This window comes from Apteryx rowi, unplaced genomic scaffold (genome assembly GCF_003343035.1).
Source record: "Apteryx rowi isolate R43461 unplaced genomic scaffold, aptRow1 scaffold_151, whole genome shotgun sequence".
NCBI classification, from domain to species: Eukaryota; Metazoa; Chordata; class Aves; order Apterygiformes; family Apterygidae; genus Apteryx; species Apteryx rowi.
This window is the reverse complement of record NW_020447764.1, coordinates 1,588,496-1,613,748: the sequence shown is the minus strand read 5'-3', so window position 1 is coordinate 1,613,748 and position 25,253 is coordinate 1,588,496. Positions and strand designations below refer to the sequence as shown.

The window sequence follows — 25,253 nt, the reverse complement described above, 5'->3', positions numbered from 1 at the left end:
AATGAAGCTTTTGCTGTAGACATAGTGTATTTTGCTTATAGTTAATATATTGATAGTTATGACTTAACTTGGGCTTCCGACAAAAGCGGATAATAGTTGCTGCCGGCTGATTTCAGATAAGATAGGATTTACTTTAACTTTTGTATATTCCCCAATGTTTAGCAGGAAGACATAACTCTGGGTTTCCCAGCTCACTAACAGGAGGTGTGAAGGCAAAGAAAGTATCACTTTAGAGAATGCAAATAAGATCTTGACCTTGTTTTTCTACAAAATAGCTTTTTGTGATGAGTAATGCTGACACGTAAGCACAATGAAAAACAACATTTACCACGTATTTTTAAAATAACAATATCTCTTACCTCCCTGTTCACACAATTGCTGTGCTAAGGCATCCTTGAATATAACTTGGCCCCTATGAGTAGCTGTAGCCCTGTGAACATAAAAAAGACAATGATAAATAATGAAGCATACTTATTTATATATGCATATGTATATCTATATGCATGACTAATTAGATTGGAAGACCCATTCTCCTTACTTCCTATGCTCCTCTTTCTCTTGATCTTTTTTTTTTAATTTGTAGGATAATTGTTGTAACTGACTGCCAAAAAATTGATGACCTACTTTTGCAAAATGGGAAAGCAGGTTCTCCATGCATATGGATTTCTTCATCATAAGGACCATAAGGATTTTTTCTGCACATAGTAAAAGAAAAGTTTCTAAATCAAAATTGCTAGTTTGTAGTAAAGAGCACGAGCATTGGGATTCAACGAACGGCATGAGATTTTCATTACAACATTAGTAAGAGTAGGTACCTCACAAACCTAAGCATATCACTTTGCCTGAGAAGGGGTAACTGCGTCAGGGAGGAGCAGAAGAAATGTTCACAGAGATGCTGCCTCTGTAAAATCAATAGTCCCATGATCCAGTAGGCCATAGTGAAAGTATTACTACTGCAGAGGTGTCCAGAAATCCTCCCTTGAAACAAAGAGAGAAACAAGTATGCCCTATTGCCCTAACTGTTTGTCAAACAAGTCCTTAAAAACCTCCAAAGAAGGAGAATCTACAACATTTCTTGGTAGGCTGTATTGAGTTTTGCTGCCAGTGGAACTGTTTCATCCTTTTATTCTCTCATTGTCCAGGGAAAAAATTACTGAATGAAAACTTCTTTCATTCACTTTGGGATCTAACTTGCTTCCTGCTCATTTAAAGAAGCTCTGTTTACATCAGCCGGAGCCACACGTGTGTCCATAAGTGCCTTAAATATTATTTGGATTAATGGAAAATACTTGTTTATATTGGTGATATTTGGGATTTCGTATTCATTTTGTCCAAAACTTTGGCTGCATGAAGCTCTCAGGGCACCCCTTTCCCCTGCTTATGGGAAGGAGAGCTGTGTCACCCTTTCAGGCTGCTTGGCCTTTCAAATGCAGAGTAAGCACTCAGCCACCTGACGGGGTCAACGGGGTCAACAGGGAACGTGGCCATAGGCAGAAAACATCCTCCCTTTAGCCAGAGAGTATAATCAGGTTTTGAGGCTTTGTGATGAGCAACATGTCTTTGGCAGAGTGGATCCCACAATGCTGGGATCGCTTTACCCACGTGAGACTTTGGTTGCAGTCCTTACCAGGTGCATCAGTCCTTGACCAGCTTCAAAGGATTACAAAAGATGAAAGATTTGGCCTGGCTGAATTATCAACAGATAGTTTTTACAAACGTAACTTTAAAAAATGGTGGAATAATTAAAACAAATTCTGGAGGTCTCATCTTCCTGTGTTGGGGACAATGACTGAAAGCTGTCACTACACTTCCTGAGGCAAAAATAATGCAAAAATAAGCTCTAATAAAGTGTATGTGGAAACCATTTTAGGATTTCAAACACCTGTGTAAAATATGGCAAAACTTCGTGCAGTAGTTCTGCATTAGTGTTTCTTCATCAGCTATTGCGACCCAGTCACCATACGGAGTACAAAATAAAATAAGAACAAATATAAAAATAAAATAAAAACAAATACATTACTTCAGCACATAAAGACACAAGAAAGCTAAGAACTGTGAATCTCATTTAAAACATGGCCTAAAGTACAGCAAGCTTTCAAAAAAGCTAAAGCACCAACATGCTTTGGGAAATCACACTTAACAATAAATCTTACATTCTGCTCTGGTGAATATGTAAGAAAGTATGATCACTACATACATTTCTGAATGTCCCCTCACAGCTGTAAGCAGACACACAAGTCAGAATGGGACCAAACAAGTAATCTCTAAATCGAACATGCACCCAGGCTTCTTGAAAAGGACCAGATATGGTGACTTTTGCTACCAGATGAAATGGCAGGACATCCCACAGGCAACTTTAGGTGCAAACCAGCATGAACAGATATGCTGTGCAAATATGTTTCACTGTGGATATGTTCTGACCAAAAAACCTGACCACCATTGCTCCTGGGCACATACAGGAAAATGTCACAACCAAGGCACAGCAGATAATTTCCATGACAGTTATATTCTTCTCCCAGCCCGGCAGAGTGGAAGAGAGGGCTCTTTGCAGACACTGAAAAAGAAAACTTATGCTAGCAATGGAATGAGACTTCAGAGAAGCTCTTTATGCAATAGCCCAGGATATAAGTCAGGATATATGCAACAACGAGATAAGAGCAAACACTCAAAATACGGATCATATGCAAAGGGGCACTTGAAGTATGTGTCTGAATGCAAACAGATACCAAATAATACCAGACTGAATACTGTTTACTGGAGCTCTGCACGCACGTGTGAAGATGCTACGGAACCATCTCAGAAACAGTATCGAGGATGTGCTGGGAGCAGCTGGAAGACGACTGCAAACATGAGGACAGGCTATGAGAAAGAGGCCTTTCAGGTACATTGCTGGTTAAAAGGAAGCTTAATACTGTGAAGGAAGAAAATGCCTCCTGTTCTTTGACTCCTACTGTGCACGAGGAATCAGAACTTCTCAGACATTTTTTGGACTAAACAGAATTGCTTCAGAGGAATGCCCTTTCCCATTATCTTTTTTTTTCTAAGAGGAGAACTCTCAAGAAAAGGAGCATTAGCTGATCGTTTGGGCAACAGGTAGTAAAAGAACCGTAAAGGAGTGCTTTGCGACAGAGCCAGCAGCTGGTAGAGCAATCTGCATCTTTCTGTGCATACTGTCCCTTACTTGATAGTGATGACTACGAGACAATTATTCCTATTCCACAGCAGGAATCATCTGTGCCCTCAGGAAGACCTGTGCTGTGTGTTAAGGGCACTGCTTCCAAGAACATATGCTCACATTACCATTAGTTTTGCAATGGGTGTATGCGTCAGTGCTGCACCTACCTGTGCAGCTTTACAGAACTATTAATGTTACTGCTTCTGTCAGTTTTTCAGTGTTATCTACTTGTTTTTCTCTGTATTTATGCTTTATTCATGGAGCAAATGGCAATAATGCAATGCAATTATGCATGAACTAAGCTACTTTTAGAAAGAAGTGCAAAATGTACCTTTCCTTTATTTACTTTCCTTTATTGGTGATGTTCCTATCTGACAGGTGAGATGAATAGAACAGGATCACGAATCTGGATTTTTCTCTTTTAAGGATAATGTAACATATCCATAAAAGCCTAATATTGACACTCAAATCTAAAAACAACATAATATTTATTCTAATTATAATAAAACTAATATTGGCAATGTCTGAACAAGACTTTTTAGCAAAATATTAGGGAAGGATAACTGTTCAACGATTAATTATGGTGTTTTGTTTTCTTGATATACATATCCATTAAGTGATTTCTGTGTTGTTTTTAAAAAGTTTCTATATAGTCTTTAAAATACTGAACTATTGCTTAGACGAAGAATACTTACTAACCGGAAATTGGTGTTACTGCATATCAGTCTAGTCCCGTTTATTTCCAGCTAAAGGACAAGTGACTAACCAGAAATAACCTGTCAGTCAGTCAAGAAGGCAGGATGCATGCTCCATATGTGTCCAGAGATAATTCTAGGAATTAATCTTTCCAAAGGAGTGAGAAATAAAAGAAAAATGAGAGGGAATAAGAACATCCTCACATGGTGAGAGCTTTGAAAGAAATAAACTTAGAGGTAATAAGGTTCCTCTTTATATTAACTTCACAATTCCATTAGCCTAGATGTACCTGTCTGCTTGGAGCTATGTAAGAGAGAGAGGAAAATGTGTCTTTAAAATAAGCAAGAGTAGAACAAACTGATGACAGAGGAAGAAAGAGGTCTGAATATATCTGGTGCCAAGGCTCACTGTCAATTCAAAGCATTATAAACTAACTCCACTGTTCAATTATAGGTATTCTATAAAGAATTTTGCTTCCTAAACTGAAATTATTCAAGCTGAAATCAGGCACCGATAAAGATTTTTAGATCTTCTACCACTGAAAAGGAAAAAAGAAATACAACTTCTTGATTCTCTACTTGAACTATATGTATACGTAATGCCACCTGTGAAAGAGGACTTGAAATGCCACCCTGCCCAAGGGCTCACAGGTTACTACAACCTGCAGCTCACTCTGCCACTTATAGCATCAGTGAGCATCTGCATCTTTCCCTGGAGAAGGAAGACACTGTTATGAATTCATTCGGGATGGATGTGGGAAGACTCAGGTTTCCTACAGTAACACTCCCCCTCTCATGACACCCTATATAGTTTTTCAACAGGACCATGGGAAACAAGGTTATCTTTAGTCTGCACTAGCACAGTTTAACTGGGTGCCAGCTGCTAGCAGCATTGGATACAGAGATTTACGACTGCTTCCACCCACTGTAGGAAACCTAGGAAAACATCCAGAAAGCAGTGGCTGATTACACTTAGCCAAGATTTTCTCCTAAACCCCAGAGCCACAGCGCTGCCCTACGAAATCAGATTTGATCCTTGACAACATGGACTGCGCTTCCTTCTTGTCATGCTGGGGGAGATGGTCTATGCTGTGGTTCTGAAGAGTCTGTGCTAGGATGGAAAATAAGGAAATAATGATCATCACGATTTTATGTTGAAGTATCCTGCACTTTACAGTGCATTCGGGTGTTTTGCTAACATGCTTTTTTTACAGGCTGCATTTTAAAGCGAGCATTTTGGCCAGGAAGAGAATGGCAGATGAAGAGGGTATGCGGGACTGAGCTGTGCAGAGGCTCAGCGTATGCTGCCTGCGCTCTGGCAGCTCTCCGTGCCTGCAGGGCGGCAAGGCAGTGGTGGGGAGAGAGGGAAGCAGGCACAGGAACAGTACCTGGAGGCAGGGTAAATATTTGCCCTCTTGAGGCAGACAAGCTAGCTGGTTTTTAATGCATCATTATAACTGTGTAAGTATCCCTGCTTGAAGCGTTGTCCTATTTTAACTGTCGTGTTTAAAAAAAACCTACCCTCTAAATTACAGCTTAATTAAGAGGTCTTCAAATAAAATAAGCTCAAAAGCAAGGCAAGGAATAGGCCTGCTGGAGGCACACAGGGCAAGTGTGTCCAACCTTTCCCGCTGGGAGTGTGAAACACATTTTCCAAAGTGCACTGCAAATGTAATTTACTGGCCATTTACTGTGCATGGCAGGATGTGATGCCGAGGTGGTGTGCATTTTAGCCTGTGTCTCCTGCCATGGCTGAAACTGCTGGTGGCAACTTCTTCAATAGCAACCCAGACTGACAGATTAAATATGTCTGGGAGGTGACACCATCCCAACTGGTGCAGACATTGCGGTGAGCAGGGCAGAGCACTCATGGACTATTGATCCAGCCCCTCACATCGGGAGGCCTTCAATTATTGGTTAAATCACAGAATCACAGAACGGTTGAGGTGGGCAGGGACCTTTAGAAATCATCCAGTCCCCCTGCTCAAGCAGGATCACCTAGAGCATGTTGCCCAGGACCCTGTCCAGGTGGCTTGTGAATATCTCCAGAGAAGGAGACTCCACAACCTCTCTGGGCAACCTGTGCCAGTGCTCTGTCACCCTCACAGAAAAGAAGTTTTTACTTAGACTCAGACAGAACTTGCTGTGTTTCAGTTTGTGCCTGTTGCCCCTCATCCTGTCACTGGGCACCACTGAGAAGAGTCTGGTTCTGCCATCTTTACATCCTCCCTTCAGATATTTAAATGCAGTGATAGGATATCCCTGCAGTCTTCTCTTCTCCAGGCTGAACAGTCCCAGCTCTCTCAGCCTCTCCTCATATGAGAGATGGTCCAGTCCCTTCATAATTTTAGTGGCCCTTCCCTGGACTCACTCCAGTAGCTCCATGTCTCACTTGTGTTGGGGAGCCCAGCACTGGACCCAGCACTCCAGGTGTGACTTCACCAGCGCTGAGCAGAGGGGAAGGATCACCTCCCTCAACCTGCTGGCAACGCTCTGCCTAATGCAGCCCAGGAGGATGTTGGCCTCCTTTGCCACAAGGGCACATTGCTGGCTCATGGCCAGCTTGTCTACCAGGACCCCCAGCTCCTCTGCAAAGCTGCTTTCCAGCAGGTCAGCCCACAGCCTGTACTGGTGCATGGTCATGTTTCTAAGTTGTTTTATTCCATTTCTACTTGACATTAAAGCACAGTCTAATTAAAATAGCATGAATGAGAACTGTGTGTTTTAAAACACACATTTTTGAATCTGCCTTTCCCTCCCAGTCCCCAACTGCTTCTTTCAAGATGTACTAAAAATCATCTGTCCTGACCATACTAAGCAGATACTGCCAGGGAAATTTGGCAAGTAAAGTGCAATTATTTATAGACATGTGCTCAGGAGACTGAAATTAGCATGCTTGGTCTAAAAGCCTGGATCAGAGGTGAAAAGGCTTCTGAGGGAATGGATTAAAATGGTCAGCAAAAGATAGGATATGCAAGAAAGGCCAAATAGTGACTGGTTCATTTATGGCAGCTGTCTTGGACTGAAGTTTGTGGGCCACATCCATAAATCATGCTTATAACTTCATGTGGGCTTAAGACTCCTTTGCATTCATGTAGAGTAAATATGAGAGGAACAAGAGCTACCTCACTTTATCTCTTGCCTCTGAATTTTTCTCTGGAGACTAACCACATGGGAAAATGGTATAGAAAATGAACCTAAGGATGGTGAGAATGTATTTGTTAAAATACTGAAAATAAACAATGAAGTCTAAGAGACAGAAAATGCAGAATAAATGTCAAAAGCCATCTTATCAAGATCCAAAAAATGCCAAGGAAAGAAATCAAAGGCTGCTTTTGAGAATGTCATTGATATTAAAGTGACATTTAAAAATACATGTGTGCATTTATGTGTATGGAAGAGAGAGCATGTGTACCCATATTGACTAGCTTTAGCTGAGACTATACTGGCATTAACAAAACATGCACCAAAACGTTGTCATGGCTGGCAGAATCTTTTCCTGGTTGGGATGAAAAACACTGTGGGCAGAGAGGTGAGCTATTTCCCCCTCACAGACACTATGCATGTACTCTGAAAAGCTAGTTATAACTCCTTCTGCATTACCACACTCAACCCAGGTAGAGCTCACCTTGCAGCTCTCTCATTTGGTGCACCCCATGCAAAACATTCATTTTTTAAACCTCCACTTTAAGCACGCTTCAGATGAGGCACTTGTAAAGCGTGCAGGTGGTCCATGCACTCCTGTGTGCATTGCTCTGATGTGTGTACACTGCCATACATACACATGCTCCAGTGCACACTTACAAGAGATGTAGAACTGGGCTCTTTCCTTAAACATTTTTTGTAATGTGGCTACTCTACCATGTGCACATGTGTAATAAAATCCTCTTCTGTCAGTCAAAAACTGATCAAAATGTTGATATAATTAACCATACATTTTTTGTCCACTTTTTACTTCTTGTGATTAAATTACTGCTGTAGTTTCATGTTTAATCTTCTCTAGTTGGTTTATCAGTAGGCTAAGTTAACCACCCTCCACCTTGAGAGATGAGTTTTGTGTTAGCTCCAAAAAAATTTCCATTTCATTCATTAAGGTGAGGGAATTTTTGTTGTTGCTGTCTTTGGGGTTTTCCAAAACAAAATACCATCTGCTTGAGAGAGAATATGATGACTCTTCATAAATAAATTTGGGGTAAATATAAAGGGAGGAATATGGTTCAGCTAAATGGTAACATCAGCTCAAGACCAAGTGAATTTAAGATTTTATGGTTTAACACAGAAACGTGTACTAGGCTGCTTAGACATGGCAAGTTCTATTCTGATTAGGAAATGATTTAAGTACACATTTAAGTGCTTTCTTTAACTGAGATTGGAATAAAACAAAGGTCCTTAAGTAGAAAAATATATGAGATGAACATATAATTATAGACTGTATTGCAGAGAATGGATTTAAGGCTACAGTGCTGGAAGCAGAAGGATGCACAGGCAGCATGAACCCTTGCATTTTATAATTCATGAGAACTTTCCTTTGTAATCCTAAAAAAAATACAAGACTTTTGCTTGGTTACTGTTTACTCAGGGTACTTTAAGGTGTTAGTACAAAAGAGGGATACAACAGAACAGTAAATATACATTGTGAAAGAGAAAAAAAAGGAATTAACATTTTAAACTGTATATAAGCATTTTCATCCTCCTTTCCCCCATATCTCAAATCATAAAAAGATGTTTTTTCACTTCTATCTAGTTTTATGTGAATGGAATGATTAGAACCTCTTGCTGACTGAAAGCAGATTATAACGATACTTTGCTTCCCAACTACAGGAAATCCAACATTTTCATTAGTATTTTGCATCGTGTGATTATAAAGGAAAGCAAATTCTATTTTTTCTACATTTTAAAAAAAGGGTTATTGCAGTGGCATCTGCCAAGCAGTCAGTTCATATAAATAATAGAACAAGCATGCATTGTCTCTCTACCGACACAATGCCAACCGCTAGATTGACTTTTTTCACCTTTTCCAGTATTCAGAAGGGGGTGCAATCCTTTTCTTAGGTTTTGCAATCTATCATATTTCATTATCCTGTGAATTCCTCCTGAAACATTGATTGTACGGATTTTAGATGTTTAATGCATTGAATATTTATAAATATTTAAAATCTATATTTAACCCTAGCCTAAGGAATATATCACATTTTTTTGGTATAAAAAATACTGGTTTTACAAATTTTGTTTGTGTAGTTTTTCAAAGTCTATAGTCAAGATATCACCCAATGGTCAAGATCACCCTTCAAAAACAAAAAAACTTTGTCTTTTCCTGTATCACAGGAAGAAACATTACAGCTTACTATGGATTTTCAAAGTCCCTGATATCTCCAGAGGAACATGCCAGTATTAAGTAAATGGACTTATGGCATACAGCTATTTTCTATACACTTCTACAGTGAATATAATTCTTTTCTTAAGATGGTGTACTAATCATGAGGCAAAGTTTGCTAAACTGTCAAGTTTGACAATGCTGATCCTCTGGAGCGAGTTCAGCAGAGTGACCAGCAGTGGTCAGGGCTGGAGCACTTGCCCTCTGAGGGGAGGCTGAGGGACCGGGGCTTGTCCAGCCTGGGGAAGAGACGGCTTTAGGGGACCTGACGGCAGCCCCAGTACCTGCAAGGAGGTCATTGAGGAGACAGAGCCAGGCTCTGTGCTGTGGTACAGGTGGGAGGATAAGAGACAACAGTGCATAAGTTGAAACAAGAAAGGTTCAGGTGGGATTTAAGAAGAAACTTTGCCCCATAAGGCCAGACAGGCAGCACAACAGAGAGGTTGTGCGGCCTCTCTCCATCCTGGGAGGTTTTCAAGACCCAAGTGGACAAAGCCCTGAGCAATCTGGTCTGGCCTCAGAGCTGCCCATGCTGCGAGCAGGAGGTTGGATTAGAGGCCTCCTGAGGTCCCTTCCAACCTGAATTATCCTGTGATCCTGTGATTCTAAGGTTTTACATGTCAGCCAAAAGAAAGAAAATGAAAGTAAGCCTTGCATCTAATCAGGTTCATCAACAGTTACTCTAAGAACTGCTTTTCATAGCACAAGGGAATCAACCACTCCATTACATCCAACACTTTGGCATATACACTATGATATTAATTCTCTCTATATGTAAGCTTATGGCTATGTATCTCAGAATATCCACCATAAGTAGAAAGGATTTTGTATGGATCTATAAAATTTAGAATTTGCAAATAGTTTATGTTCTTATTTTTTTTCTGATGTAATACAGTCTTACAAAAAACTGACAAGAAACAACATTCAGACATTATATTACTATAGTGAATATTAAAAAATGCTTAAAATCTGAAAGAGTAAAATCTGAAACAGCGTATGAGAGCCTACAGTGAAAATAAGTTTGTTTTTAAAAGATTCTAAATAATGGAAGCTAGGATGATTTTAAGACTGCCTTTTCAGTTCACTGCTCCTGTGGCATGTGTATTGCTATCTGCTTCCCGGTTAAGGTTTGAGCAGATTCTGTTCCCAGCTGCCGTCAGTGCCCAAAAGACTTTGCTAGCAGCTGCTGATGAGCTGGACCATATAAGAATCTGGAACCTCATCCCCTGTATTTGCTTTGCAATGCCCACAGAGAAATCCTCAAATAGCCAAATGAACCAGGTTTCTTAACAAACACTCAGTTCAACTTTAATTACAGAGATGCAACTGGTGCATCCACAATGTGCAAAGCAGCTTACAAGGTAAGGATAAAACCTGTCTTTTTAGCCTAAAACTAGAAAATATTCCAGCAAAAATCAAAATGTCCGCAGGCTGCACCACAATGCAGATAGAGCAGGTCTCCCTTCCTAAGGCTTCACTGAACACTGAAATATTGCCTTCCTTATATACTGTTTCTTTGTATTCTTCTCATTGTCCTAAATGTTTTCAGAGGACTGAAAACCAAATGAAGTCTGCAAGCCTTTCACAGATTGATAAAAATAAATTTAAGGAAGAACCTGCTACAATTGTTACTGGAGAAGTGTTATTCTCCCCCTTTCCAAGAGGAAATTACAGACCCTGCTTGCCTCCAGCACACTGGGAATATGGTGAACCTTTTGACAAACACAGAGGGTTACTAATCATACAAAGGACAGTTATTTCTCCTCTATGGTTTTTAAATTTCATCCAGATTTATGTACTGGAAGAAAACATAGATCCCTTAAGACCATACCAGCTTACAAGTAGAAATAGGCAGGTGAAATATTGCCTTAGGAGAATAATTAATTCCATCGGCCACTGAAAAAATGACAAATTTGTTAAGTATTGCAGAACTCCAGCCAAAAAAAGCAGGTGGAATGACATCAGGAATATGGCATTAACTGCAGAGACTATGGTGAGGAGGTCTGGCACCAACAAAAGGAGCTGAATGAAAGGAGGGCTAGAAGGTATCCTGGGAACACCACTCCTGGGAGTAATGTGGGTGCTATGGAGACATAATGCCCAAAGATGCAGGAAACCAGGCTTCATGAATTGCACTGCTCATGGAATAGCTTGTTGTTTCTTCAAGAAAATTGCCTGTTTGGGAGATGTCCGTTTAGGTAGTGCCTTAAGGTTCAGATTAAGAGACGTGCAGGTTGTAATTATCTAAATTGTATCCAACCTACTTCTACTGGCTTGCTCCCACCTCAGCCAGGCAGAACAAATAAAAACAAATTTAAAAGAAAAATCTACTCTCTCTGTCTTCTCACCATGGGTCCTGTCCTCCAGCCCTGCCTTCTAACCCAGCAACTTTTGGTGGCTTTTGGGGCCGAGCAATCACGTTGTAATCCCCAGCAGCAATGCCCCATCATCTCATGACACCTGGCTCCACTTCTCCGGCTGCCGGGAGCTCTGTCCCCTGCAAGATGGCACTTGTGACTAGGTGCCTTCCTTCCACCCCCCTCCTCAGCTCCAAAATGGGAGAGTTCAGCTGCTTCTGAGCTAGGGGCAGAATTTTTTCTTCCTCCATCCAGGAGACTACAGCTTGGCCACACAGGTTCATTTTCACATTCCAGGATCAAAGGATTTTAAGAAAATGAAGGTTGGAAGGGAGCTCAGGAGGTCTCTTGTCCAACCTCCTACTCAAAGCAGGGTCAGCTACACTAATCAAACACATACAGCCCTCTACGCCATTTGTCACATTGCCCAACAGCATGTCCAGATGCATAGTTCTGGTGTCTGGGAATGCTTTTATGTGATAAAAATACTAACAACAGAGATATTAAGATAATTTTAAACAAAAACTGCTATGTAAACTTTAGCTTGAATTGGTCAGTCACTCAAGACAGGCATAAATAGTCCCAATTTACAACTCATTTGGACAGCAACCTCCCAAATAATATGCTATTCCAACAATAATGAGTTTGAACCCATGTTCCTCAGGAGGGAACAGTTCCTGATGTATCTCACTGAGAAATAAATCACTCATTAAGCTAAACTGACATAATATCTCCTTTTGACACTGTGTTGATAATAATTCTTCAAGCCTGTTATTAAAAAAAAAACCCACTAAACTCTAAAACCCCTTCACTTAAAGTAAAGTACTAATAAAGAGATTTATAACCACAGCCTTGAAAGAAATTCAAGTAAATGAATACGTTAATGTAAGTACTTCCAGGATAGATGGTTGGTCACAGCTCTTTATTACTGACTCATTTTTCCATCGAGCACAGATTTGTTTTCAGCAGTCTTTGGCAGAATGAGCACAGCATGACTGAATCTTTGTAGGACAATATCTTGTTGATGTTATGAGACTCTATAGCACAGTCCCAGCACTGGATTCCCTATTACCCAGATTAACAAAAAATGGCACTATTAGGTAAAATGCAATCCACTCTTCCACTCTTCACTTATTTCCTAATGACAGATTCTAATCAAATGGAATGCATTGGGAATTCAGTTTGGTAATGTTGCCAGGAAGGTGAACTTCTCAAATACACACAAATAATTATGGCTCCATTAAATGAAATATTGCTTGGGATCTTAAATTACTGAGTCTGGAATCCTAAATACCAACTATTCCAAATGAAGGCATTCATTGGAGGCATGCACATCTGGTACCGTATATAACAGAAAGGTGCTGGAAATTAGGGAAGTTCATGTGTGATTTGTATATCTAAGAGGTTTAATTTAAGGTTCATCAGTAAAACAGCAAAATTGAGGGAACACATGATAAAATAAGCCTTTTCTCAAAACTGACATTCTAATGAACTTTTCAGGATGTCACTTTTTTTAAGAAAAGTTTTTATAAGACTGCTCTAAATAAGCAAAAGAAAAAAAAAAAGAAGAAGGTTAGTTTGCTCTTGCGATTTTCTCATCTTGAACTAAGGAACTTAGGTCTCGGTAGTAAGTCTACCACTAGATTTAGTAGAAGAAGCCCCAAAACCCTGTGTCATTATGGAAGAGACACTTCCCCTAAGCTGCTCAAGGTAATTTCAGGAGTGTCTCAGGATAAGTCAGACAGAGGTTTTCTAATACCGTGGTGCTTCTGAGCAGTCCTTTTCCAGATATATCATTAAGTACTGGCTCCTGGCAGCGTCCCCTGGCAATAGGAAGCAGTATCTTCTCCCCCTTGAGATAAATCTTCCTGTGCGGTATAAGTGAATGTGACCAGACATCTGAGCATCATCATTATGAACAGATTGAGCACAGATATTAGATTTAGGTAAAATGCCTAAGGCATTGCAAGTATTTCCCATTTTAAATGGGAATCCCCTGTTTTGACTGTGCACAGAACACCCAGTGACCTCTGTAAAGAAAATCGCATGTCTGCACAAAGTATGGCTGAAATCTTGAAAAACTACAAAGACCAAACAGCATATCACAAGCCATGGTACCTTGCCCCTGCGGATGAAATGGTTGTGCCTGCAAGCCAAAGATCTGAAGCAAGATCCATCAAACAGATGGAAAGAGCAACAGTAAACTGTTAATTGGTGGAGGCATATGGATGACAGAGACAAAATTATCAATTTAGAAGAAAATAAGGCATATCTGAGAACAACATCTAAAAACAATGCTGTAAAAATAGCAGCCCTAACTATACAGTACCACGTGTTTGGCAGATCCTGAGGGAACATACAGAATTCATTCATTGGCAAAAATTAACTCTGCCATGTTATTCAAGTAGAAAGACTGTGAAGAACAATGTATTGCTAACCACAAATAAAATATTTTAACATACAGCTGTTGATCTATGCCTTTTAGCTTCTAGGTGCATCTATTTCTGGATCTTTCAATCAAAACAGCTTATAATAAGCTTAGATTCCTTGCATGACATTCCTACCCATTTCTTCCTTTTTATTTTATTAACTTTAGTCCAATACCTTGTGTTTAAATTGAAGACCTGTGTTATATACTAATAATACTGAGTGAAAGGATTTGTCATACACACCTTTTAACTTCAGAATTGCAAATGAGATATATTTATTTCTATTTGCCAATATATAGTGCACCTAAACATTCAACTAGCTGTATTATTGACACATTATTGGTACAAAATGGTAAGAAAATTTGTCTGAGTTCCTAAACAAAGAAAAATAGAAATAATCATAAATATCTTTAGATTCATTTAGTCAAACAGAAGATGAATCTTATCTAAGATTCCATTCAGAAACCGTTCATCTATGCTCTTACAAAAATTTTCATGTTGTCTTGTTGTAGGGAAATACCTTACTTTTTTGCAGCTGTTGGAAGTGTTGTGGGGAATTGCTCTTCTATATTTTAAGCACTGATATTTGGTCTTTGAAAGCATTTTCCAATATGAACAGCAAAAAAGAATTCTGATTTTGTGGTTTTAGAAAGCATAATTGAAACTGTTCCTTTTTCCAGACTACTTCATACAGTTCATTATGCATAAAAAAATATGTTAAACTTCAGAACAGATTTGTTTTTCAGACACTGAGAAGTATTCTCTAGAGCATAAAAATGGTACTGCTGAATTGCATTTCAGAAGAACTGCAACTAAACTCTTTAATATACTATTTTTAAACACGATTAACACTTGGAAAAATATTCACAAGAATCAACACTTCTGAAACTAGCATGAGAATAAAAATAAAATCCTATTTTTAATTTTTGGGAATATACTTTTAAAAAAGATCCTCTCAAAGGCTTGCATTTCTTGTGTCAGGAACTTGTGGCTGCATTCCTGATGACAGGTGTGCTGCAACCCACTGTTCTGTGATTTCAAAGCTAGTTTTATTGAATAGTGGTTTAAATTAATCCATTTTACTGTGTGCTGGAATGCAGCGGGAGCGTGCACACCTACAGTTCCTGCACCTCAGGTAAGGAGAGGTCATTTCTAAGCCACCGAAACTTCAGCACTTGCAGCCACGCTAGCATCATCTCACATCTTGACATCTTCACTTCCACTAAAAGGAATATATGAATAAACAGATTTATGCACGTAGCATCGGGGCAATGGGAGTAACTAAAGCACGGTGTTTCACAGGAGCATTGGGTAGGTGAACAGGCCTGGCTGACAGCACTTCGGAGCAGCCAGGCGTGTGAGTGGTGAAGCCCAGCTCCTGCACACTCGAGCTCCTCCTGGCTGGCTGGTAAAACACGTGCCCTGACTGGAGCTCCTTGCCAAGCTTGCGGTGCACTGACTTCCTCTCCCTGTGATCCTCTCGCATATAATAATCCTCTCCAATGTTTCCTTCAGCAGGACGTTCTGTATCCAAACACTCAAGGTTAATATATTTAAGATCCCTAACCTTCTGTCAAGCTTTGTGTAGGGAGAGAAGGGATGGAAATATAATCACTCCAGCTATATATCTGAGGCCAGCTTCCCCCCCCCGCCCCAAATTAAATGCAATTTCCCCAAAAGTTTTTCTCTTCCTGTTTTCATGGGTACAGGAGCCTTTTGGTGATGGCAAACTTTACTTAGAGGCTGTCTGAAAGTTGGTCAGTTGCCCAGGAATTGACTTTGTATTCCTTTGTCATGCACAGCGGTTTCCCATTTTAAAACATAATCTTTCTAATCAAATGACATATGAAATTATGAAGAAAAATTGCTCTAGCCTTTGTTATTTTAGAAGTAATGAAAGGTGAAATTCTGAGCTTGCAGTTAATTACCAATTATTAACTTCTGATCTTGAAGGAATTTAGTGGTTTTGAACACATTGATGTCCTTAGGTAGCAAATGACTGTTCCTTACTGCCCCCTTACACCCTGCCTGAGGATGGCACTGCTGATATCAGTTTTCTTTGTGAAACTGAAGAAAAGCTGTCTTAGGCTGGCTTTTTGCAAAGGAGAGCTTGGTTTTATGCCTTTGAGATACTGTTTCACACCTCAGTTATAGCATCCCGTGGATGCGAAGTCTGATACCCCTGGAGCGCGTCTGCAGAGAGTTTGCAGGGAAGCGTGAAGTGCCTGCCCACCTTGCCTGTGTGCAGAAGGGCCTTGCACCTATTTTTGAGGCCACCCAGGTAGTTTTCCCATAAAGAGAGCCGTGGGTGCCCTGGTGCTTGGAGCCCGCTCATCAGGGTAGACACAGCCCTGATGTCCTGCACGCCGGCCAGCACTCGCCCTGGCACGGCAATGCCAGGCAGCAAAAGCCACCAGTTTCCCCCTCTGCAAGTTTTCAGCTTCATGCCTAGAAGGATTTGGCACAAAAGAAGAAAAAGATCAAAAACCAGTGTGGTTCAGTTTATATGCCGGCTGCCTGCAGAGGTGGAAGGGATGCTGGTGATGTGCCATAAGGAAGACTTGGAAACCAGTTGGTCACCACCTCCTGTGAGACCAAGGGACCCCTCAGGGTCCAGAGATCTTCCCAAAACTCGCTGGGTCACATCCTTAACGTGACCCAACACAACAGCAGGAGCAAAGACTGCTAGATGGCAAATGGCCAACAAGCTGTCATAGTAGGGGGAAGGAGGAACCAAAGATCAGGATAAAACATTTTTGGAAGATTTGGAGCAGTAAAACACAAATAGCAATTTCTAATTTTCACATATTGTTCCTTTTTTTTTTTTTCCCTAGGAGAGTGTCTAATTCTTGTTTACTAATTGGACAGAATAGTCTGATTTGCAGGTAAAAAGATGATAGGAAACCAGAAAGTTCCTTTCCAACATATTGTTATGTGAAAATAATTTAAAACAAAACCTCTTCAAGCTTTGTGCACTAATTGTTTATCATATATTTAAACTGATTTTTCAATTGCAATTTTTTTTCCCTGTTCTAACACAACTGTTCTTCTAATCCTAATGATAGGTCAAATATTGCCAGTTCAATGAACATCAGGTCCTTTGTGGACCTAACCTTTTAGCTGGACCTGAAAAGGGAACAGAAATCCCATTTTATGAGGCATGCTAAGACCCTGAAATGTGCTTCCTTTGCACCCCAGAATGAAATCCAGACATTCCAAATTTTACATCAAAAGAGGGAGTAAAAATGTTAGAGCAGCTAAAATATTTTGTTTAAAATATCAAATCTTTTATCACAATATAAGACATATTTTGCAATAATTTTTAAAAGGAAGATGAAGAAGAAGGAAAAATGTAATTGTTTTCACAGAGTTCGCACTGACATCATGCTTCTGCTTGCCATTTGCCTTACGGTTGCCGGGAACAGAATTGCTGAGCGCACCTCATGGGCGGCACAGCCCCAGCATCACCGGGAGAAGAGGGCGGTGGGACAGGTACTGCCATTACAGTGCCACATGGAGGACAGGCAGCTGTGATAAGGAAGACGGGATAAAACTCCTCTGCCAATGGATCCATGCCTATTCCAAGTTTATAAGCTCCACATGGAAGGACAGAGCAGGAAAGTTGCGACATATGGAGTCTGAGTTCTGATGTTTCTCCCTGCCCAGTGATACAAGTTTTATTCATCTCTTTGTTTTACAGGATCTTCTTTTTACTGAGAACAAGCTTAGTGAATACAAAGTTTAAAATGGTGAACAAAAAATATTCCTTCATTTTCACAAAACACATTTTTTTCTAGTTTTGATTTAGGTGTAAACATTAACATACACTCATAAATGTAACTCCAAGTAGTCATAAATTAAAAATATGTGATGGATATTTTGGTAACTCCAAGAAATGTCAAAGAGAACAAGCCACAGTTCTCACAGCTAGGAAATGAACAAACTTATAGCAAATGACAGCCCGGGAGTCATCCATAAATCTTGCATACTTAATACTTCCAAAAAACTACATCAAAAGCACAAGGATTTTTCAAACTTACCATTATATATGACTGATACAGTTAAGATTTTATATACACTTTGAGTAATATTGAGATAAAAGCATGTTTTCAAGTCAAATCTGATTCTAAATTTAAGTTTTGTAAAAAAAAAAATTACAAAATCTAATGTGGACTGAAATATTTCCATAAGATTAATGAGAAAATAGATACTAGATGAACATTCCTGTAGGGTTTTCAATGCACTGGATTTCTAGGCACTAACTGAAGAGGAATTTAAAGAGATATAAAGTAAAGAAAGACTAAAGTGAAGAGAGGGTTTATTTACATTTCTGCATGGAAATTTCTACACTGGAAAGTGTAATAGATTTTTTTAAATGTAATTTAAGTTATGAACAGTAGGATTTGTTGCATAGAATAGCCAAGATTTATCTTTAAATTTACAGATTTCCTTAAGAATCATTTTAAGTATAGTCATGTAAATATACTCCTTTTTGGCTTGTGGTAAAAACAATGATACCATTTGTATCCAAATAAATAAAACCACAAACATTATTCACTTGACAAACTGCACTGCATTGCCATACATTATTCTCACACAGAACATAAGGGCATATCGACAGCATCTGAATGCAATCAGAAGAGGTATTGTAAAGCATATTTTTGACACCTTCTAGCCCAAACTACACCTAAATGAGATTGGTGCCTCTTATGAATTAAACATAACTCTTGATTTATGTTCCGTTATCCTTATATCAAAAACTATAGTTCCAGAGCAATGTCACTGTGAATTCATTTAATGATATTGATGATGCATCTAAGACAGAGAACTCAAAGTAACAAGCAGTGCAGAGCACGGCTTTATAAATCACTTGTACAAAGCATTAGGTAATAAATAACAAGCCATTAATTTACTCTAAATTATGTTAAACTACTTAAACTACTTGTGCACCAAATTGTAAATACCTGTCTTTCTTTTAAAAGTGTACAACATTTGACAAAGAAATTTTATCAAATCACATTGTACATATCAGACTTCAGATTAATGGGTTTTGGCTTAGACCTTATTTCTTTAAAACAGAAATCAAATTGCAAAGAAAACATTGCAGGTATGTCATCCTTGACATTATACACATTGCAACAATATACCATATCAAACCATTTCTATTACCTGAATGCCTGAGTTATCCATTTGGTTCTATGAATAAGTGACTTAACTGAATAGGCACCTATCCAAACAACTAGTAGTGCTAGTTTAGCACTTCTATTAAATATAAACAGCCAGGTCCTGATATCTCACTCATCTTGAGTTATTAGCACTGTATCTCATGAAAAGATCGTGTGTCATGTGTGTAATTTGATGCTTGCACTTATCTCAGTGAGACTGACTCCTCATGGAATACAGTAATATGCAGTGTAATTTAAAATAGCAGAATCTGGTCTAACAGAGATAGGGAAGCATTTTCCTGCATGAAAATTAAAATTAAAGGGCAACGAATGCTTAACTTGCATCTGTTTCTTAGAGCCTAATTTCTAGTATTTGGGGGAGCTGAGTTTCAAGTGTTGTCTTTTCCATAATCACTTAGCACTGGTTATACATCTTTCTGTCTGTGTCCAAGAAACAGTAACACCATCTTCAATTATATTGTATCGACTATAAGTTTTTGAATGCTTTAGAGAGCCAATTTCATAACCAATGCAGTTTGAGGTAGGAACTATAAAGCTGGATTGTGACCTTATTGTGTAGATAGTGAAAGGAATCACAGAAGATGTAACAACCAAACAAGAAGTCAGGTTGTTTCCCCAGAAACTGTGACGTAGTCCTGGCATTTGATCACAACAGGGAAGCTCCTCGCATGATGTTGTGCACAAACATCTGTCTCTCCTCCCTGTTGGATCAGCTAATGGCTGCAGAGGACACAATCAAAGAAAAGTAATTGTGCTCAAAAGAGCAAGATTAGAAGCCTAAGGAATTTGGTTAATGTGCCATGCAGTCGACCATGCTGGCTGATGCCCAAATATAACTTTTCTATGATCCTTTGCCTGACTAGTCAGAAAAGGGAAAAACAGCAGTTTGGTGATCTGTCTGTTACTCCATTCAGGGCTGCTGTCTTGCCCTTTTGTAAGTCCATTAACACAAAGTACAAATTTCAAAGTACAAACACTTAGTGAGGAAGCTGAGGGCTAAGGCTGAGTGCATGGCCACTGTCCCCATTTCGTATACGTTATGATAAATCACGATCACGATCACTTTTTATTTTACTTGCCAAAGGTTGCCACAAACGGACACAAAAAAGATTCAACATTCATCTATATTTCCTACTAGAAAAAATAGGACAATCCCAAGTATGTACACACCATGATTTAGATTAGCTATTGCTGTTCAAGTAAATGACTTGGGAGTCACTCTTCAACCTGGTGCTCAACAGTGCTAAAAAAGGAAATAAAATTCCTTGAATTATTAGAACAAGATCTCTTTCAAGACGATCTCTTATTATGAAGTTATCTTGTAATCCATCAGTTTGTCAGTAGAGATCTGAGGACTGACCCAGGCATATAAATGCCAGTAAAACTAAGCAAAACTGTACTGGAAGAAAAATGAGGCAGTCATTCAACGGCTTCTGTTTTTTCATAATTTCTGTAGGCAGGCTTCTCACTTCCTGTACAAACTCTTCTAAACCCTGGCTTAACCTGTATCCCCATGGACTTCACTGTCTCACCACAAGCTCGCTCCTTCTTTCATTTCCCAGACTGTTTTTTCTGTTCCCACCCATTTTTGTACTTCCCTAAATAATCCTAAGGATTTGCCAAAGCAAAACACAATGAACAGCTCTTTCTAACTATCCTGTCTGGAATTATATCTCCCATTTTAACTTGTCCTTTGAAAAGAAACCACTTAGTCTAACATTGTTGCAACTATGTTTTTAGAATAAAAATGTAATTAAACTCTACATATACGAACAGCAATGCTAAAATTCAGCTTCATCCATCCATACCTGTGAATCAGTCTCTGGGAGGCCAAAGATTATGGTACTCACTGTAGGTCTTCCCTTGCCTTTTACTTCAGTAATCTCCAGCAGCCCTTTACATACTAACAGCAGCATAGTGCTTTTGGTCTTTAATTTGTTTCAGTAGCTGCATGAGCAGAGTGAGGTCAGCATAATGCCTTCAAAATTCCTAGAGGCAAACCACTGGTGTTACATACATTAAGTCCGAGATGGCCATAGCCCAGGCTTTCCCACATAAAAATTCTGATTCTGACCCAGGTATCCAGGCTCAGCATATGTTATTCCATATGCAAAAGAAATGTTCCCAAAGAAACTAGCAGCAGAATCTAATCTCAAATTAGGCAGGCACTAGATGATACAGGCAAAGCATCAGGCGTTCAGTTTGTAGAGGCCTGGTTCAATTGTGAAGTTCATCAAAATGAAGCTTTAGAAGATCAAGATAAGTATAGACTTATGCAATAATGACAGTCCAAGTCATTACTGTTTTTCTAGCTATTATCTTAGCTATGTTTTCTAATTCTAACAAAACCCTGAAATACAGTATTACTAATAGCAAAAGTCATGCTTTTCCTGTTTTGCTTTAGTGGACCAGTAATGACTCTGTAGCTGAAGACAGCTATTCTTAGTTTGATGCTATTTTGGTAACACTACTGCTGATTTAACTTCATCCATACAAACTCTCTGAATGCATAACTACACATATATACAGCAGGCAGTAAACTTTCAGCTGGTGAATTCTCTCTAGTGTGCTGCCCAACTGTGGTTAAAAGTGCTTTCAGTCTTTGGCAAGTGCTTAGCAAATCTGCAGGAATGCACAAGCATGAAAGGTATTATTACCTTTGCTATTTGTTATGCTAATTTTTAAGGGTCTGTCAGAATTTCATTATAAACCATATTTTCAAGGGGTTCATAAACCAACCATGAAATGTATTCTGGGCTCAAACTTCTCACACAAACAATAAGTCCTAATGACATTATTATTTTGCCATTTTAAAACAAAAATCAAGTTTTATTAAAATTCTGCTCATTAATTTTTCAAACAAAATCTGAAAATTTAAAGGTGTTAGGAAAGCACTGGTAAACAGAGCAATGCAAAGCTTCCAGAGCTGTCATACACTGAATTTTACTTGCCCTATGGTTTTGTTACTGTATCTGAAAATACAATGAACTTCACGAAAACTACAAAAACTTGGCCTAACCATCATGTTTCTATGGAGGTTTGCAATCTTCCCTTTCCCTCTGTCACTGGATGTTCAGCGCTCCTGAACCTACAAGCTACACACCAAAATGTGCACAGCCAAGAGCTCCACATGCACACCAGAGCCCTTGGAGGTCAGGGGCACGCACAGCTCCAGCGCGGGCTCACAGCGAAGGGCCATCAGCCATCAGCAGGCTTCCACTGCTCTTTGGAGGCTTCAGCACTCCCTGCTCCTTCCCTTTCTGCTCCAGCTGGGAATTCACATTACGAGTCAGATTCTGCACCAGAAAAGCCAGGGGTGGGACAAAAACCCACCTCTGAAACCAATCTTAACTGCCTGTGAGAGGTATGGAGACCAAAAGCCACAAGCCCTGACTGCTTGACTGGCAGGGACATCACGGTGTCCCCGGGTGGGGGAGGCTCAGGAGGCTTCTCCTACCTTCTCCCACCCTATGGAACAACTGTGGAGGGGGCCTGGAAAATTTCTGCATCAGTACTTGAGGGTGCTGGATAATAACACATCTCTCTCAACTACCTTTATTGACAAATGCAATAGGCAAGGTGATACCCAATCATACAAAATCTCTCAGGCTCAGAAAGATTTGTTGCTGTATTTTGTAGGAGTTTTTTTATTTTTTATCCTCTTAGCCCATTGGCATTTGTAGCCAGAAATATTCCAGAACTCTGAACATAGTCACGAGAATAATCTTAGCTACTGGTTAGATCCCTGCTGGGTTATAAATAAGCCATGGAAATATCCTTGCAAATGCGTATGTAAGCATTCCTGACATGTCCTGAAGAGTAACAAGAGTGAGATCTATTTGCCATTTTGATTTCATTCAGCTAAAATATACTAACAGTTTGTAGCCATAAAGTGCCTTCCTGAAATGCTTATGATTTTTACATCACAACAAAGCATTAAAAGATCAATCCTTAAGAGCTTAACACCGAAAAAGGCCAAGCGCAATCTATATGCATTGAAGCTACTAAGTTTTATATCAATTTACTTGTCTACCATATCTGTCTGGCAATCTAATGCATGAAGCCCCAGAGTCTTAGGGCCTGTAGGTTGTGCCATATGGCACTAGAAAGTTAGATTTAAATTTGACTTGAATATCACAATGATCATCTCTTTAAAGGCACCAATAAATACACTAATAGATACATGAGGACTGTATTCATTTTCAGAAAGTAAACATTAAAAATTACACACATTTCTGAAGTGTGACTCATTCATGGGGACCAGAGTGGCCTACTAAGATCACGAAATTTTTCACTATTGCCAGTTACGTCACTACTACAGGAGAGCTGCAAATGAGAAGAAGTAAGAAAAGGGAACCAAGGATGTTCTGTGCATTATCAGGAAAAAAAGAGGAAAACGTCACAGAATTTGTGCAGAAATAAATTTGTGAGAACAAATTTCATATATTCTAATAAAATGTACTGAAATCCTTGCATGGGCTGGAAAAACGGACTGTATCTGTACTTTATTTCAGAACAAAGACAGTGTCATCTTTGACTTCAGAAGAAAAAAAATTTTTTTCCCCATAAAAATTAATGCGGACATTCCTCTTCTTTCAACATGGACTACTGCTTACAGAGCTGAACAACTGGTTCCCAAGTAAGAGACACTTTACGTAGCTTTGCCAGGGAGGAAGGGTGATTAGGTCACTGTTTCCTCCCTCACACTGGCAGTCTGAATCGCTGGTCTGTGCTGACAGAGGAGGGCAGGAGCCACCACAGCACAGTTGTGTCCTGTTTAGATGGGCAGAGAGGTGAAGGAGCCCAGCTCTGTCCCTCAAGGTAGTGACTGTCACAGCCAAGCTAAGCTACTGGGAGAGGGACGTGAGCCAACAAATCCTACTCCAGTTCTCTTCTCTGCAAATCGGAAGCAGGCTGCACAACTACTTGCTACTTTTTAGGGCTTTTAGGCAACTTTCTTTTCCAAGATGTGCCTTCCGTCAGCTGGAAGTTTGACTGAGCCCCAATAGCTGGATCCTCTGCAGCCTCGGGGCAAGGGTGACAGAAGAGTGCCTTTCTCTTGGCTGAATTTCTGGCATTCACAGGAACTGGTAAAAAAACTCCTTACATGTGCTGCACATACTGCATCTAGTAACTGTACTGGCAAAGGCTCTAGGATGTACCCGTGCCCTTACACACATTTCACAGTCTAGTCCTTCACAACTCCTTCAAACCAAAGTTGCAGTACAGAGTAGAAAGCTGAAGTTCTCTCCTACTTTCCATTAGTTGATAGTGCAAAGAACAAGTCAGAAGGAGAAAGATCTTTATGATCCCTTTACTCACATGACTCCAGGAATCTTATTTGCTGAACAACTAAACAAAAAGATCCCCAAACAAGTTAAAGGCTCCATGGAGTAAGAATCCTCTTCCTCAAAAACCACTGGGAGACACAGCACCACTATCTGAAGCAATGATGTTTACTAGCTTTAAGTAACAATGGAAGTTCAGCCTCTTGGAACCTTTTTTGTGCTAAGGTCATGCCAAAATAGGCTTGTTAAAACAAAAAAGACAACAATTTATAATAGATAACTGGAACAATGACCTAATTGCCCATGCTATTTAAAACACAAAGTTCTGGCTAAAAATATCTGTGCAACCTACTCAACAGTGCCAACGCTGGGAGCTAAGGACTCTAGCTCCAGATCAGGGCACTTCACCCAAAGGGAAGGTCAGCTTTCCCTGGCAAGCAGGAAAATACCCAAACAGATTTTTAGGTTGCTGGCAAGGGAGACTGAGCAGGGTACAAAAGATCATTCATCCAGCACACAGACCACAGAAATTCCAGTTTCCCTGGGGACTCCACATCCACCCTCACAATACAGAAGGGATGACTATTTGAGGCAGCAACATCTGTGCAAGTGTACAGGGCTCTGGGTAAGTGTACAGGCCCTATCTAAGTGTGTATGGCCCTTCTCCTTCGTGCATAGACAAAGGCAAGGTGGCTCCAACATCCATGTTTATCACTCTTCACATGCTAGCTGAAAAATGGCAAACAGAA

At 39.7% G+C, this 25,253-nt stretch overlaps 1 protein-coding gene across 1 annotated transcript in view; it reads right to left on the bottom strand.

Annotated features, from left to right (window-relative positions):
• RELN (reelin) overlaps nucleotides 1-25,253 on the bottom strand; it is a 277,854-nt gene that overhangs the window by 181,463 nt on the left and 71,138 nt on the right. Inside the window, exon 4 of the mRNA XM_026059038.1 lies at nucleotides 360-430. Within this exon, the coding sequence (XP_025914823.1) occupies nucleotides 360-430 (71 nt within the window). The remainder of the gene's footprint in view (nucleotides 1-359; nucleotides 431-25,253) is intronic.